The 18,604-nt window shown below is 39.9% G+C and overlaps 1 protein-coding gene across 2 annotated transcripts in view; it reads right to left on the reverse strand.

The window, feature by feature from the left end:
* lancl2 (LanC lantibiotic synthetase component C-like 2 (bacterial)) overlaps window positions 1-14,981 on the reverse strand; it is a 410,926-nt gene extending 395,945 nt beyond the window's left edge. For both annotated transcript variants that reach the window (XR_007935304.1, XM_028804061.2), the window contains exons 1-2: window positions 13,681-14,981; window positions 4,659-4,776 (exon numbers count right to left, since the gene is read on the reverse strand). Coding sequence is in view for 1 of the 2 variants with exons in the window: in XM_028804061.2 (XP_028659894.1) it covers window positions 4,659-4,776; window positions 13,681-13,848 (286 nt within the window). In the remaining variant the exon portion in view is untranslated. The remainder of the gene's footprint in view (window positions 1-4,658; window positions 4,777-13,680) is intronic.
* Window positions 14,982-18,604: the final 3,623 nt, after the last annotated feature.

Raw genomic sequence — 18,604 nt, forward strand, 5'->3', positions numbered from 1 at the left:
GACTGCAGTAACTACAGGGGAATAAAATTGATGAGCCACAGCATAATGTTATGGGAAAGAGTAGTGGAAGCTAGGTTAAGAAGTGAGGTGATGATTAGTGAGCAGCAGTATGGTTTCATGCCAAGAAAGAGCACCACAGATGCAATGTTTGCTCTGAGGCTGTTGATGGAGAAGTATAGAGAAGGCCAGAAGGAGTTGCATTGCGTCTTTGTGAACTTGAAGAAAGTATATGACAGGGTGCCTCGAGAGGAGCTGTGGTATTATATGAGGAAGTCGGGAGTGGCAGAGAAGTACGTAAAAATCGTAACCCGATTTGGTCGTGAACTGAAGTAATTTCCCCCATAGGAGTGTATGTAAATACAATTAATCCGTTCCAGACCATACGAACTGTATGTAAATATTTTTTTTTTGTAAGTTTTTAAGCACAAATATAGTTAATTAAACCATAGAATGCACAGCGTAATAGTAAACTAAATGTAAAAACATTGAATAACACTGAGAAAACCTTGAGCAACAGAAAAAACTAACACTGTGCTAGTTTGCGCTATAGCGCTACCAACCGCTGGCTAAAAACACTTTTTTTTTAATGAGTTTTAAGCACAGGGAAAAAAATGAACATTTGAAAAAATCCGTAATTTAATAAACCACCAAGAAAAGTAACATTGCAACAATGCACGCTACGAACCGATCGCTGTAAACAGAAGTGAAAACAAAAACAAGCCCAGTGCATTCTTTAACTGCCTTCCTACCTTATGTGTCCAGCCCTCTCTCACGCTGCCTGTGTGTGTGTGTGCGTGCGTGCGTGTGTGTGTATGTCTCTCTCTCTCTCTCTCTCTCTCTCGTGTGTGTGTCGCGCTCTCTCATTCTCTCTCGCTCGCTGCACAGGAAATGCACTGGGAGAGACTGAACACGTACAAACCAAAAGGGAAACTGGCTTGTTCATATACCGAGTGTGTGGTCGTGAAAAGATGCAAAAGTTTGGCGAACTTTTTGGTCGTAAACCGATTTGTATGTGTTCAGAGACGTTCGTGAACCAAGGTTCCACTGTATCTGCATTTAGCAATGTAAAATTCCTTAACTTACTAATAAACTTTATGTATTTAGATGAATACTTGTTCATTAATTTGCAACTGCTTAGTTAAAATTGAAACCTGGCACAGTAGAATCTGTTAAATGTTTTCCATCTCTCAATGCTTTATCCAATCCAATCTATCCTATTATAAGGTCAAAGACAATTAGTCTATTTCAGTTGCACAATGTTTAAGGCAAAAAAAAAAAAAAAAAAACTTTCCTGGGTGGCATGCAGGTCTACTGCAGTGTATACAAGCATTCCTGTAAACAAACCCTCATCCATAGCTGATTTTGAGTTGTCATCCAATCCACCGCATCATTTTACCATAAAAGACTTTTTTTGTTGTTTTTTTTTTTTTTTTGTTTAAATCTGACATATAAAAACTTAATGAGTGATCTTAAGCTCTTAATACATGTAAGATTTAATAGGTCCAGTTCATTCTTTAAGCTGATTTCCCCTCATTAAAAACAGTGATATCTAGAATTGGTGCAGCTTGCCTTGGGAATATCCATTTAGGGTAATGGATTATAAATTAATTATATGCTAGCTGCTGGAAATTCTCAAAATACAATATCCAGTGGGATTTTTACTTGCAAGTTTAAAATTGCATTACTATTTAGTACAGCTTACTTTGAAAATAGCCGCAATATGTTTAATTAGCTAAAGTGCAGTTGATTTCCAAAGAAAACTCACGCTCTAGGTGAAGTTCTCCTTATTAACGAATCTGAAAAAGGCAAGGCCAAATGGGGATAGGAGAGTCGATTGAAGCATATTCTTTGCTGCACATGAAAGAGTAATGCTCTTTGCTTATATTTAGTACTACATTTGTATATTAAATGATTTAAAATATTTATTATCAGAAAGGATTTTCCACAGAGTGGCCTCAAATCTATCAGGTGAGCCAGTGGTTTAGTTATACTTTGTCCATGTTTTGAGCTGCACAAAACGCTAAAATACTTTAACTGTACAGTAGGTGAGTAGTCATATACTGTATGATGCTACAACAGATAAGATGGCAGGGAAGGAATTGCAGCTATTAAATGAGTTACAGAACAAGGACAGGGGCATTTATTAGCTTTGCTCAGAGGGACAGCTTTGTTTTGTTTCCTTATGTTTTTTGCCTTCTCCCGTTGGTAATACCTCCTTGTTATTTATTTGTAAATGAGCTCTTATTTTGCTAGCTTGCCATCATCTATATGCTACACCGATCCCTCTCTCACTTGGACAGAGGCAGTGGTGCTGTAAGAATTATGTTTCTAGACTTCTCTTGCGCCTTCAACACAATCCAACCTCTGCTCCTTAGGGACAAGCTGACAAAGATGGGATTAGATTCATACCTAGTGGCATGGATCGTGGACTATCTTAAAGACAGACCTCAGTATGTGCGTCTTGGGAACTGCACGCCTGACATTGTGGTCAGCAACACAGGAGCGCCACAAGGGACTGTACTTTCTCCGGTCCTGTTCAGCCTATATACATCGGACTTCCAATACAACTCGGAGTCCTGCCATGTGCAAAAGTTCGCTGATGACACTGCTATCGTGGGCTGCTTCAGGAATGGGCTGGAGGATGAGTATAGGGACCTAATCAATGACTTTGTTAAATGGTGCGACTCAAACCACCTACAACTGAACACCAGCAAAACCAAGGAGTTGGTGGTGGATTTTAGGAGGCCCAGACCCCTCATAGACCCCATGATCATCAAAGGTGACTGTGTGCAGATGGTGCAGACCTATAAATATCTGGGAGTGCAGCTGGATGATAAATTAGACTGGACTGCCAATACTGATGCGCTGTGCAAGAAAGGACAGAGCCGACTATACTTCCTTAGAAGGCTGGCATCCTTCAACATCTGCAATAAGATGCTGCAGATGTTCTATCAGACAGTTGTGGCGAGCGCCCTCTTCTATGCGGTGGTGTGCTGGGGAGGCAGCATTAAGAGGAAAGACGCCTCACGCCTGGACAAACTGGTGAGGAAGGCAGGCTCTATTGTTGACATGGAGCTGGACAGTTTAACATCTGTGGCAGAGCGAAGGGCGCTCAGTAGGCTCCTATCAATTATGGAGAATCCACTGCATCCACTAAATAGTATCATCTCCAGACAGAAGAGCAGCTTCAGCGACAGACTGCTGTCACTGTCCTGCTCCACTGACAGATTGAGGAGATTGTTCCTCCCCCAAACTATGCGACTCTTCAATTCCACCCGGGGGTGTAAACGTTAACATTTAACATTATACAAAGTTATTGCCTGTTTTTCAACTGCATTATTATCATTCTTTAATTTAATATTATTTATTGTATCATTATGCTGCTGCTGAAGAATGTGAATTTCCCATTGGGATTAATAAAGTATCTATCTATCTATCTACTTTACATTTTTAAAGGTCTCCAAAAGTTTCTTGTATGCTTGTGCATAATCCATTTTAATCAGCATCAATTTGCAGCCAGCATCCAGTTAAATTGTACATTTTTACAACTCATATAAGCTGTAAATACAGGCAAGAAAAAAATGGGACAATCCTCAATGCACTTCCTTTTAAGTTATATTCTAACAACATTATTACTGTTGTCATACAAATAGTTTCACAAACTATCAGAGACTAGATACTAGGAATATTTGTTTATCTTTTCTCAGCATGAACTAGGATGTGTACACATATACAACAATCATCTCAACCAATAAGTCACCTTTCATGTATAGTATATACATACATTTGTAATATTTCTTCTCACCAAAGCTACAATAGAAATAAAGCACTTTTAAAACATTTTCACAGATGTCCATAAACTTGCATTATAATTGCAAAAGAAGTAAGAAAACATAAAAAATATCAAATATTATCCCATTTAAAAATGAAAAACCATTAAAACTCAAACTTGCCACAAATAATGCAAAGATAAATGATAATTAAAAATAAATATCTTTATAAAGCAGGGGTTCTCAGACTCAGCCCTGGGGACCCACTGTGACTGCAGGTTTTTGTTCCAACCAGCTTCTGTGTTTAATTGGACTACTGGGCTAATTAAATTAACTGTTATTTCCCAGATTCTGTGTTTTGGGAACAATATAGAAATTAGAAAACTAAGTTTGGTTAAAAAAAATAATAATAAAATATACTAAGCAGTTATATGGGAAGAATGTATTTTTTTTCTTTTTAACATTTTTTCATTCTGATTTTCTATGTGTTCTAGTTGTTTAATTAATTCATTATTTACTAATTAATGGGTCTGACACTAAACTAGTTGCAGCATTTCACAATTCAGTGCTGTTTGAAGGGAGCAAACTGTACAAAGGGAGGGGAAATATAATGAAATCAACAAAATATAGTTAACATTTAAATTTATAGCAAAAATAGAAATATTGCTAAATGTCTTATAAATGTAAAAATCATGCTGCTGTGTTTTTCTGAATGTAGAATAAGAGAAGAGGAAAAAATTACCAGCAAATTAAATGAGATCAGTGTTATTAGTTGTTGTCACTGATTATGAATCTTGCTCCCAGGACCAAGTTTGAGAACCCCTATTATAAAAGTCATAACTGAGCAAAGTTAACAAAACAGAAAAGATATATTAATCAGTCACTCACCAGTCCATCCTGTGTAGGTTGAGAAATCATGAGGGTCAGCTGTCTTTAGACCTTCCTCCATTTGTTGCAATAAGTTATCAATTTTTTTCTGAACCTTCTTTTTAAAGCCATCAGTAATCTAAAAGTTAATCCATTTGAATATAACGTTAATCCACCAATCACACCGTTTTTCACTTTTAGCTAAAAAAGTTACACAAGAAACTTTACTGGAGCATAATCACATACTCTAAGCTGTCATCTAATATATCTTAGCACTGTAAAGGTCATTGTTATACTTAATTAAATGTTCAGTGAATTACATATTATTAAAATACAGATCTGTTTGCATTAGTGGAAAGATGCTGAGTGAACACTTTTGTCACTGAATGTAATAACAGAACAACAGACTGCAGGGTCAAGAGAATTCAATATGTTTGCCAAAGTCTCTCCAAAGTAGGATTGTCAAAAGGTTAGATTTCTCAGCTGTTATAGTAAAGAGAGTTTAATTAATAATCTGGCCATTTAAAATTATTATATATTTCTAACCAAAGCACAACTATTTTTGATAACCTACATGTGATGAAACAGAGAAACATAATCTAAACAATAAACATCAAAAACAAAAAAAACAACTGACATTTTACAAAAAAACTTTAAAGTTACTCTACTTTCTGTGCATAATGCAGATATTATTAAAACAACATCTAACTGAATAAAGAATTTTCATATAAAAATAATTATTAAATAATTAAATACATTTCATACTATAAATTATGATAAACTGCACTACTGGTACTACACAAAGGTGAATCAAGACAACATTACAAGACTTGTACTGCTGCTTCAATTGATGTTTCCAATTGACCCCTTTCAATCACCATATACTGTGTGTTGTCAAATTAAAACAGACTGGAGCACCATATTGTTATATTCAGCAAAGCTTAGTGGTTACTCCATGGCTACTACTGTTTTACCCTGGAAGCTGCTGACAGTCGGTGTCATAGTGTGGAGAGACATTTTGTATGCCCTCCATTATATTTACACATATACAGGTCAAATTCAGGCAGAACAAAGTGCTTGGGACTTTCAACATTATAATGGAATTGGAACATAAGATGGTCTTTCTGCACATACAGTTGACAAATTGGACTATGAACTGCCATACTTGATGTCAACATCTATTTTCTTCTTGCTTGCATCATTAGCACCAAGATGTTCCAAATTTTTTTTGTTGTTGTCTGAAGCACATGCCGCTTAAGTTACATTTGAGTTGAGCCCCTTAACTTTCAGAAAACAGCACCACTTAGATGACGTTGCCATTAGGACTGACGGCTCTATCTGCCTGTCATCTGTCCTTTAGGGAGTTGACTTTTTTTTAACCTGGAAAAGTTTTACATAAAAAGATTGTGGTTAACAAGTTTGAGAAAAATGAAGGTCATCTATCTATTATAAAAAAAAATCCTGGGAGGGAGACTAGGGAGACGAGACATGATCACCTCGGAAGACAATTTGATGTCCCATGAGAGACACTTCAACGTCACGCAAAGACAATTTGATGTCCTGCAAGAGACAGTTTAACATCACACGAGACAAGGCAGTGAGACAACATTTAAAATAAGTTCACGGACATCTAACCAAGCAGTTGTTAGAATGTTTTTGCCAGACGGACATCATGTGCTCCCAGTTCTTAAAACAATGACAAGCGACAAGCAGAACATGCAGCTTGCCAGCAGCAGCAGCAGGAAGCCAGCAGATGATCCGACCGCTTCTCCTTAGCGTGCGCTCAGCCCATCCCCCCCCCACCCCCCTTTCACAACGCGAGTGGCAGAGACGCAAAGTGGCAAAAGGACAGCTACTGTACAGGCTTTGAAATGATCGACGCAAAGCGCGACAAGCAGAAAACGCAAATCGCCAGCAGCAACAAGCCAGCAGATGATCCGACTGCAACTCTTTAGTGTGCGTCCAGCCCCCCTTTCACAACGCAAGCAGCAAAGACACGAAGAGGCAAAAGGACAGCTGCTCTATACGCATATAAATGATCGACGTGCAGCGCTACAAAAAGAACACAGTTCGCAGACAGCAGAAAGACAGTGTGCATTCAGCCGCCCCCCTTCACAACACGAGCAGCGTTATACATCCTGCGAGAAAGATTTAACCACACCTGGGGCCGGAAATAAAGGACAAGTATTGTTTTTACAAAAGTTTTAAAGTAAAAGTGAAAATATGCATATGTAACTATTCCCATGAAAATAACAATCTCTTTAAATTGTACATCCGGAAAACCGAACCCGGGGGTGGACAAGCGAAGCGAGCAGGGGGCGGAGCCCCCTAGTATTTGTAAATAAGAATCTTTGGATGTATAAATTTGAAAGTATAAAATTAAAACACACATTCAATTTTTTATTTTTTGTTAACATTATGAAGTGAAGGTGTTTATAAGGTAAAATCTCAACAAATATATGAAACTTGTTGAAAACTGATTGAGTAGCATAAACACAAGGGAAGCTCAGCAGGACCAAAAAATAATTTGACAATACAGGGATTTTGTTAAAACGAAATTGTAGCCTCAATTGCCTGTTCTTAGCTGAAAGAAGTGGCACCTAGTGTGGTCTCCTGCTGCTGTAGTTTATCTGCTTCAGCGTTCAACGTGTTGTGCGTTCAGGCATGCTCTTCTGCATACCTCAGTTGTAACGAGTACGGAATCCATTCCCAGATGGGTTTATCCATTCCCGGGAATTCGGGAATCCTGCATGTCATTCCCGGGAATCCCAGGCTCCAGGGAATTATACAGTGCATGGGCATCTCACATGTGAACGGTTTTAGAGCGAGCGACACTTATTTTTAATAAAAACTACTGCAATATATTGACACCAATAAAAGACTAACCTTAACTACAAGCAGTTCATGCTGTCATATAAGTACATGTATCTAGTTAGTTGCGGTAATAAGAGCGTAGAAAGCACAACGTGTCAAGCGTGCGGTTGTCCAGGCCGTTTCAGCTTTTACTGATGCATCCAGTTTCTTGTCATCATTCTGTGATGACAAATTTCTTGGCATAGATAATGCGGATGCAACAGACTGACGCATTGCAATTTCAAGTTGCTGTTCAAAGCTGTTGTCTGATGAAGTGCAAGCTGCAGCAACGGCACCACCTTAATTACTTTCAACTATAACTCTGTTATTTCTTGATCAATTTTTACACTTTTATACTCTGTATATGCGAGCTTGGCCGTTCCCATTCAGCCAGGAATTCCAGCAGTTTCATTCCTGGGAATGTGGGAATGGAAAACGTCCGAGTGGTTCTTTGAGTTACTGTTGCCTTTCTATCAGTTCAAACCAGTCTGGCCATTCTCCTCTGACCTCCGACATCAACAAAGCATTTTTGACCATGGAACTGCCACTAACTAGATATATTCTCTTTTTTTGACCATTCTCTGTAAACTCTAGAGATGGTAGTGCATGAAAATTCCAGTAGATCAGCTGTTTCTGAAGTATTCAGACCATCCCATTTGTCACAACCAACAATGCCACATTCACAGTCAACTAAATTACTTTTCTTCCCCATTCTGATGCTCAGTTTGAACTTCAGCAGGTTATCTTGACAATGTCTATGTGTCTAAATGCAATGAGTTGCTGCCATGTGATTGGCCGATTATATATTTGTGTTAACAAACCGTTGTACCTAATAAAGTGGCCAGTGAGTGCATAATACTGCATATCCATAAATTCAAAAACACTTTTGATATTGGATCCTCTCTTTTCAAGGTATGTACTCCCCTAGTATTGATTGGCAAAATTCACCAAAGCTTACTCTGATTAAAAAGTCTTCCTTTAATTTTTATGAACAGTATATATTACTATTATTGTTGTTTATACTTTAGCTGATTAAAATTATCCTTATTAAATTATCCTTATGCAGTAAAGCATTTGTTTAAATAAAGAAGAAAATTGCATGCTTCATTTAAACGGAAAAAAGCACCTTATAATTTGGTATATTCTATAAGCTAATGTTTGCAGTGAAGCAATTTGCATTAAATAAAAAACGCATTTGTTTGCTTAAATGTAAACGTCAATGTTTTTAAATAAAATGTACTTAAAATAGAATGCAACAGTACCTTAAAACCTAGCATACCAGTACATCCATAATCAACAGCACGATGCAGAAAGAAAAATCAAGATAGCTTCACTGAAATCAAATGAGAAGTGTGATAAATAGTAATTATTCAGATTTTGCACTGCTCCTTAAATATTTAGTTTTCATGAAACTATTTATACATACACACTGCTCTCGGTGCCAGGTAAGATCCTTGCTAGGGTCGTCCTCAATAGGATCCGTGATCACTTGCTCACCTACCAGCGTCCAGAACAGTCTGGTTTTACGCCTAAGAAGTCTGCCATTGACCACATCCTGGCACTGAGAGTACTCATGGAGCGCAAACACGAATATTGGCAGTTTCTTTGCAGCCTTTGTCGATTTTTGCAAAGCGTTCAACTCAGTTGATTGAGCTGCCCTGTAGGACATTCCGAGGGTTCGCAGGATCCCCTCAAGGTTGCTGGATATCATGACCGGCCTGTACACTGGTACTGTGAATGCTGTGCAGAGTGGAGGCAGAACCTCTTGTGTTTTCCCCAGTTGATTCTGGGGTTCATCAGGGATGTGTTCTTGCTCCTACTCTGTTTAATGCTTGTATGGACTGGGTGTTGGGCAAGGTCGTGGGGTCCAGCGGCTGTGGGGCATCTGTTGGTGAAGAAAGATTCACGGATCCTGACTTTGCTGACGATGCTGTGATCCTTGCAGAGTCGATTGAGGCTCTGATCGGGGTGCTCGAGAGACTGAGTGAGGAGTCTGAGTGTCTGGGTTTGCGAATGTCCTGGATAAAAACCAAGATCCAGGCCTTTAATGACCTCTTGGGCACAGCCATCAGCAATGTGTCTGCTTGTGGAGAAAGTGTCAACCTAGAGGTTTACTTACCTTGGCAGTGAAATTCATGTCTCTGGTGACTCTTCCTGTGAAGTCAGTAGACGATTGGGAGAGCATGGGGGGATCATGAGGTCACAGGAAAGGGGGGGTGTGGCGCTCCCAATATCTATACAAAAGGACGAAGGTCCAAGTCTTTATTTAGAGTCCTGCTGCTTCCTGTCTTGCTATATGGTTGCGAGACATGGACGCTATCCAGTGACCTGAGACAAAGACTGGACTCCTTTGGTACTGTGTATCTCCGGAAAATCCTTGGGTACCGTTGGCTTGACTTTGTGTTGAATGAGCGGTTGCTCATGGAGTCCCGAATGAGCCACATTACCTGCATTGTGAGGGAGCATCAGTTACGGCACTACGGCCATGTGGCATGTTTCCCCGAAGGTGATCCTGCTCATAAGATCCTCATTGTTGGGGACCCGAGTTGCTGGAGCAACTGAGTTGCTGTTGTTATGTGGGCCAAAGGGTCGCCCACATAACACCTGGCTGCAGCAGATAGAGGGTCATTTCCGGAGGGTGGGACTGGACCGCGTGTCTGCCTGGGGGGTTGCCAACTGGGATCCCAAGTTGTTTCATTGTGTAGTGGGTGCGGCAATGCACTGTACCAGTGCATGCTCCCCAACTTGACTTGTCTTAACAGTAAAAACAAAATTCTGGTACAAAAGATGAATGGGAAATAATATTGTAAAGCAAGACATCATGCATATCTCTTCTGACCACATACTATACTTAATAAAATTAAATATTATTTTGGAAATTCTACCTATACTTTTTTAGGAAGCAATGGCAAAATAGCCATTAAATTTCTAACACAGGAGGTAACACCCTTTTTTAAGGATAGTGGAGACATTACTGAATTAATTGTGGAAAGCTGAAACTTCATTTTTATAAATATAATTGTGCTGCATATATAGAAATATATAAATAGAAAATATATTACCACAAGCTTTTTGGTAAGTTAATCATTACAATTGTTTGATAAAGATAAATAAATTATGGTTTTTAGATCATGATAACCCTTTGCCAAAATGGCTTTGCATCTTTTCAACTGTGGATTTGCTTAAACCTGCTCCATGAAGGTATACCATATTTTATGTTGCAAAGAAAAATTTTTCAACTTCTTTAAGTTCTATCTATTTAAAAGAAACACAGATATAGCCATGATGTGTACTCACATATTTAAGTACATGGCACCTGTTATTAACTGTACAACTACCTTACAGTTTAACATCAGCTACCTGGAGGTAATGAGCTAGAAGTAACTTAAAAATGTAATAGTAAGTATATTAAAATAGCATTAAACTTGATTATTATATTAATATACATTCTTGTCTCTTTGCATTAATGGCTCAATTTACGAATCATTTACTTATGGCATCACTGTGAAGTAGTGGTTAGTGCGGCGGTCTCATAGATCCAGTATACCAAATTTAACTCCCATACATACTAGCTGTCCGTGTAGAATTTGCCACTTCTCCCTGTGCCTGTAAGGTCCTTCCTCCTATTGCCCAATTTAAATTATTTGGAAAATTATTTCTAAACTGTTCCCATGTGTGTGTGACTGAGCTCTGCTGTGAAGTCCAGTGTTGGTTTTAGTCTGAAATACAATACTTCCAGGTCAGACTCCAGCCCCCTGTGATCAAGAATTGGACTGAGTGTTTGAGAAAGTTATGTCATCCAATCATCCTATACACTATGTTAAAAAAGCATTGATTAGTGTGGAGTTAACTAAGTATACTAGATATGAACAGGACCAAGCAGAGTGTCTCCACGCTATGAAGTAATTTATTTAGTTATATGCAAAAGTTTGATCACCCCTTGGCAAACTACATCTTTTGTTGACATTTGAAATAAAAACAGTAAATACAACTTTGACAGCAAACAAACTGAAACAATGACATTTTTATGAAACTGTTAATGCAAAGTTATGGTGTATCTGATGAAATGATAAATAAAACAGTAAATATGGTGCTTGTAAATGTCTGGGCACCCTTTCAGCTGCAAGACTTCAGAACTTGTTGAGTCATTAATCTGGTCTGGTTTAGCTTGTCAGGTTTTAGTCCACTCAAGAACTGTCCTTAGGACTTGCCAACTGATATCAGTTCCAGAGGCTTATAAATTATTTCACTCTTCAAATACTGTATAACACTCAACAACCAAGGGCTCTTGTAAGTAACTGACTGAACATCTGAAAATTAAATTAAATAACACCTATGAAGAAAGGGAAGACTCTAAAAAGATATGAAATGGCTTCCAACTAGCAATTTCCACAGACTGAAATGTCATTAAGAAATATAAGTTAAGGGAACCAGTGGAGGTCCAGACAAGAACTGAAAGACCAAGAAAACAGACCAGATAGGACAGCTCATATACTGTGCAGGATGACATATGACTACAAGAGACGTGTAAGCAGGTTTAGCTGAGAAAGGAGTGGTAGTGCACTGCTCTACTGTGCTGCATTACTTACACAAAATAATATTCAGAAGGAAACCACAACTTAAGTATGTAAAAGAACATCTGCATAAGACAAGAGAAGCAGGGGCTATGGACAGATGAGGTTAAAATCAAACTCTTTGGCCACAACCACAAAAGGTTTGTTTGGAGAAAAAAAAAAGAACAGCATTTGAAGAAAAGAACACATTACCATCTGTTAAGTACTGGGATGCATCTATTGCAAGAAAGAATGGATTCCCCTAAACTCCAATCAGAACTGGCTAAGGTAAAGAATGGTGTCCCTTAGGGATCAATGCTAGGGCTGCTGCAATTTGTAATATATATGTATATATATAAATAATTTGAAAAAGAATATTAAGTAACAAGCTGGTTAAGTTTGCAGATGACACCAGGCTAGGTGGATTGGCAGATAAACTACAATCTGTTGAATCATTACAGAAGGACTTGGGTAGATTTGAGGCAGATGAAATTTAATGCAAGTAAATGTAAAGTATTACATGTAGGAGGTAAAAATGTTAGGTTTGAATACACAATAAAAGGTCTGAAAATATCTACTCAACACTATCAACTGCCAGACCATGTTTAGAAGCCATTAAGAAGGCTAACAGAATGTTAGGTTATATAGCTTGATGTGTAGAGTAAGTCCAAGGAGGTTATTCTCAAGCTTTATAATGTACTAGTGATGCCTTATCTGGAGTACTATTTGCAGTTTTAGTCTCCAGGATACAAAAAGAACATAGCAACACTAGAAAATGTCTAGAGAAGGGCAGCTAGGCTGATTCCAGGGCCACAGGAGATAAGTTAAGAGGAAAGATTAAAAGAACTGAGCCTTTTCTGTTATATCTCCACTTATCTTCTTTTGCTTAATAGTCTGTCAGTGTTAAGCATTTGCTTTAAATGATAGGTCTGCTATTGTCCAAAATAATGCTGTAAGGATTATTGTTAGCAGAAATCAAGATTTGGGCTCATGCCTAACAGTGCAGCAGTGAGTTTATATTAGACAGGGGGGACTGGCCAGATGTTACAACATTTTGGGGCCTTGTCCTAAAAATCTGAAACCTCCGGCATTAGATAGATCAGCGAGAAGGCGCTAGAAAAAATGGGCGTGGAGGATGATAATGTCCACCAATCACGAAGCAAGACAGAGAATGGAAGCGACGGGTATGTAAGCATGCCGATAAACTCGACATGGGTTTTACGTTCAGTATTTAAATGGAAGGAATGAGGTTTAGTACTATTAAAATATAGCCTGCAGTAATTTTTACCTATTTGCATTAAATTAACTAAATCAATCGTGTGCTAAAGGCTAAATTTCACTAATCTACAACAGGGGCTACTATTGTGACACTTTCGGATTCTGCAAATGCAGTGTTCTTTCAGAATTCATTTGACAACCACCTGAAAATATGTGTTATGCTTCACAAAAATGAAATAAAAGGTAGGCAGTGATAAATAAAAGACGGCGTAAGGAAAAATTCGTCTCAAAGCAAGCCACAATCTAGTATAATCCACACCGCACATCTCTCTTTCAAATACCTTAAATAGCTGTCTCAACGTACAGTTAAAGTGAATAAGACAGTTGATATAGCACTTCAAATAAAAGACTTGACTTACATTTCCGCTTGCATCAAAGTGCTCGGGACCAGCACTGTCTGCGTCTGCAGAGCCTGAAGTGAAGGCACCCTGGTCCCAGTCAGGGTGCGGGTTGATGAAAGCCCGCTCCTCCATTTCCGAATCCGAACCTGACAGCAACTTGAGTCGCTTCGACATACCTTCTCCCATATCCACGGCAAGCTCACAGGGCCAAACTATATGAGGACGGAAGGGCAGCGTGGCCGAAAACGCGTTTGGAAAATAAACCCACGGCTTCACTCACTCAAGCAACCTCAGAAAGCCCGGCGTTTGCATGCAACACTGCGTTTGCTAACAACAGTTAAGAGATATTCCTGCAGTACAGGCAGAGTAAGAAAAAGATGCTATCATAAGCAGTACGATTGTAGTCTTGAATGTACGCTGGCCTAAGTATTCGTTGAAATAACCCCTTTAATCGGTGGAAAAATGTTGAATAATTTCTTTCAGTTCGTATACATTTGCAGAATTAAATTCGGTACACTTTCCCAGTAGTTCATACAGATTCAGTCGCTTTTTTCAGTTTCTGCATTACCTCACTCTGCCAACTGAATATATAAAAATGCAAGTAAATTGAATTGCAAATATACAAATACATCCACCTGTCAATTTTTTCAAGCGTTGCATTTACAAGGTATAATGCACTGTAAATGATTTAACGGTTAGACTCAAAATCAAGGTTCGATACGTGAACTGACGCCAAATCTCAAGAGTGAATTGTTAAACAGAGGCGAAATGTAACGGAAGCTTTTGCGCCACCCCGAAATACCTCCTGGGGCTTTTCAAGACAATGATTTACTCCGTCAGTATTCGCTATTAAATGCTGCAATAGCCCTGTGATAAAAGCGACACACCTTACAAAAGGTAGACAGTGACAAATAATAGACGGCTTAGGAAGAATTCATCTCAAAGCAAGCTACAATCGAGTATCACCCACGCCGCTCATCTCATCTCTCTGTCAAATTACGTTAAAATCCGGCTTGCTTTTGAATCGTTCTAAGCAAAACTACTCCTCCCCTACGGTTCATGCCAATTTCCCATTCTGTTCTCTTCATATTTGCGTCCAGCCCGTGCCGAAACCCAACAGGCGAGCCGCTAAGCACCCAGTCTCGTCATCTCTGCTGATGAAACCGTCACACCGAGAACAGCACTCGTCTGTTTGAGCTGCCAGCTCTGCGCTCTCACGGGGCGCGATATCGCGGTTGAAATTCGTCAGTCCTCTCCGTGACACCCCGGGAGAAGCACCGCAGTCGCGGAGTGCACAGCCACCCTCTGCAGCTGCCTTTCACCGATCTTGTCAAAATTTCAGTCATCGTCACCAAGGCAGCAGCTGCTGCTGTTGCTGCTGTCGTTCGGGTTCATTTGTGTGACATCTACAAATCAATGCATTGCAGACGCATACGAGAGGAGACTACGTTTTGTATCTGCCACATAAATAACGACTGATGCACACTATTCTGGATTCTTTACATTGTACTGTTGTACGCATTATTAAACTCGCTTTTACAAGATTAGATTATACATCCAATTTTACAGGGCGCCTTCAATGGGACATTTCAGATACGGTATAAACACGGAAATTTAAGTCAGTTATTTCAATTAACTTCATCCTTCAGAAGTGTACTGCTTTTTCAGGATCCAACAATCTATCGTGTTTTTCCATAGGTGAACAGTTCTTTCTCAAAGTAAAACCTCACATTTATACCACAAACTACCTTAACCTCAAATATTTTTTTTTGCACAATGTGACGTTTCACACAGCCGTAAGTCGCACGAGGATGGTAGGATCAACGACACCTAGCGGCGGGACGTGGGTTGGGACTAGGTCAGATGTCAGACGCGTATCCCGTTTGTTGGGTGCAGTTCACGTCTTGGTTATTTCCATCCATCCATCCATTTTCCAACCCGCTGAATCCGAACACAGGGTCACAGGGGTCTGCTGGAGCCAATCCCAGCCAACACAGGGCACAAGGCAGGGAACCAATCCTGGGCAGGGTGCCAACCCACCACAGGACACACACAAACACACCCACACACCAAGCACACACTAGGGCCAATTTAGAATCGCCAATCCACCTAACCTGCATGTCTTTGGACTGTGGGAGGAAACCGGAGTGCCCGGAGGAAACCCACGCAGACACGGGGAGAACATGCAAACTCCACGCAGGGAGGACCCGGGAAGCGAACCCAGGTCCCCAGATCTCCCAACTGTGAGGCAGCAGTGCTACCCACTGCACCACCGTGCCACCCTACATGTTATTTGTTTGTTTTAATTATTTGTATTATTGAGTTGTGTGGTAAAGGTCTGACTTTTGTCCTTGCTTTAAGTGGGCCACTTCCTCATGACAGAGGCAAAGCTTAAAAAGAGTTGCAAAGTGCCCTAAAGTTGTCGAGACGTGTGACATATAGTAAAAAAAGTTGTTAGTGTGACAAGTATAAGTGAGAAAAGGGAGTTATGGACAGGATGAAAGCAATTTTCTTGGTGTTAGGAAGCGTCCCCTTAACCAAGGCAGTGGGGAGCAATAGGCAATCATTTGTAGCACAGCGTGTTTTATTAAATACACCAATAAAAGGCTCTGTACTCACCTGGAAGAGGATCTCATCACAGTATGTACTGTACATTTGAACATTAGGACTGTAAAGGATGGGCTGGGAACCCGGCCTGGATGGTTCAAGGTTCCTTATCCGGACCAGAAGCCAAACCAATACTGGGACAGGAACAAAAGCAGGATGCTCTCTGCCTCAACCATGAGCTGGAAGAAGGTGCAGCAGAGATGCTGATGTCCCCAAAGGGGTCAGCTGAGGAACCTTGCCCAGCCAGGAAGGCATTATGCCAGAGGGACAGGGGGAATTAAAATATATGAACAATTTGCACCCCCGAGACTTAAGATGACAGCATCCCTAATCTATGGCAGTAGTACAGAAACCTGCAGTGCATGCTGGCATCTGCAGCCCAGCAGGATGGGCCTGTTGGGTTTCCATGGGGGTGCCACAGAGATCTGTGAACCTTACTTTGTGAGACTTCCACATCACCTGGACGTGCTTCTAATGGACCATGCCCTAACACTGGAAGTACCCCTGGTTCCTAGTTAAAAGGAGTCACTCTGTCTCACCTCACGGAGTTGGCAGGCAGAGGACAACACTGGCTTGGAGTAGGATGGAAAAGGATCAAGACATTTATTCATATTGTTTCGTTGTGCTGTGCACAATGATTCTAGAAGGGCCTGTAAAGGTCCGAGAAAGAGTAAAAAATAATTGTATTTGAACTCGTGATTGTTGTCATGTCAGGTGTGTCAAGGGTGCTGGAGTGTTTCATGTTTGCACGTTCGTGTTGCAACCAATCCCCACCCCTATCAGTTGGTAATAAAATAAGTTATTTAATTTTGTGTCTCATTAGACATTTATAACATTATCGATTTTACTTTTCAGACAATGTCATTAAGGGAGGGGTTCTCAGTCTTGTTCTTGAAGGGCCACAGTGCCTGCTGGTTTTCAGCATTTGTCTCCATTCAAAATTCCTGAAATGGCAGTGTGAACTGATAAAACCTAAAAGACAAAGCTGTAACCTGAATATGTCTCATTGTACTTGTAATATTGGAAGTAATGAGTATAAGAACATACTAAAAAAGAGCTGGAAGAAAGGTTGTCACTGCCATTATGCACATTGCCATTTGCAAAGTTCAAGCAGGGAACAGCCTGTTCATTATCTTTCTTCATTTTCTGGAAGATGGCCCTTTAGTTCCTCATTATATAACATGACTATGTCTGGGAGAGTTAGCATTCAACACAGAACGTTTAATAAGAGAAAGAATGTAAGCCAATGCTGGCAGAAATTTTACGTTTCTAACCAGTAAATGGAAGCAGACTAAAAGACTAATTAGCAAGAGTGCATTTGCCGAAAGGCCAAATACCGGGAGAGGTGGGTGAGTGGGCCCTCCTCGATTGATTTAGACGCATGTTGTCAGCCCCTGAGTTCTTCCTGCTTATGGAAAAATGCTGACAAAAAAATGATTTCCCTTTGTAGCAAACCGGTTTGCACAGCTTTCTTCTCTGTTTCTTATTTTGTTATTTACCAACTTTATATCTAATGTAAAGAGGCATTGAAAATTATTCATAATATATTAGGAAAAAGGCAGACGTAAGCCTGTTGGTTTTTCTGTTTTTCCCCACTTAAAGTGGTCTCGCATTTACTGACTAACTTAACCTTGGCTGGCTAACGCAAGCTTTGACAATCCATTCAGTAAAATCTGAAAGAGGAAACCAAACATGGATTTTTTTTTTTTGCACTTTTGTAAGAAAGTGTTGTGGAAAATGCACAAGAGAGACAAAAAAAAGGTTTGGTGTTCCGCCCCATATATTGACAAGCCGATGTTCAAAAGAATGTTAGGGCTAGAGAGTAGCCTCGAAAGATTGAGTCCAAGATGTGACTGACTGCGGCAGGCAAGTGGTTGGCTTTATACATAGGGGCAGGAAGAGGAAGGTCCAATGGGATTAGAGGGAAGTGAGGTCAGTTGGACGGGCGTGATCCACAGGCGGAAGTAGAACCCGGTTTGGTTTTAAGTGGTCTTTCCTTCCCGTGATCTTCAGGGGCGGGAGAAGAGGTGTTAGTACACTTTGTCACCCCCTGAGTCAATGTTTTACCCTTAGTTAAGCCCCTTGACTGCCTCCCATGCACACGTGTGTGACAGTGTATAGAATATCACATCTTCTTCTAGTCACTTTACGCTACTGCACACAGAACTATGAAGTTTCATTAAAAAAAATGCTAATTGCATAATTGAGAGAAGACAAATATAAAATTAATGAATAACTGCAAACTTTAATAACTATACAAAACTAATTGTTTCCTTTCATATCATGTTCAAGGACGGAAACCTTAGAGCAAACAGGAAACAAATGTCAATGAACA

Source organism: Erpetoichthys calabaricus, chromosome 6, assembly GCF_900747795.2.
Source record: "Erpetoichthys calabaricus chromosome 6, fErpCal1.3, whole genome shotgun sequence".
NCBI lineage: Eukaryota > Metazoa > Chordata > Cladistia > Polypteriformes > Polypteridae > Erpetoichthys > Erpetoichthys calabaricus.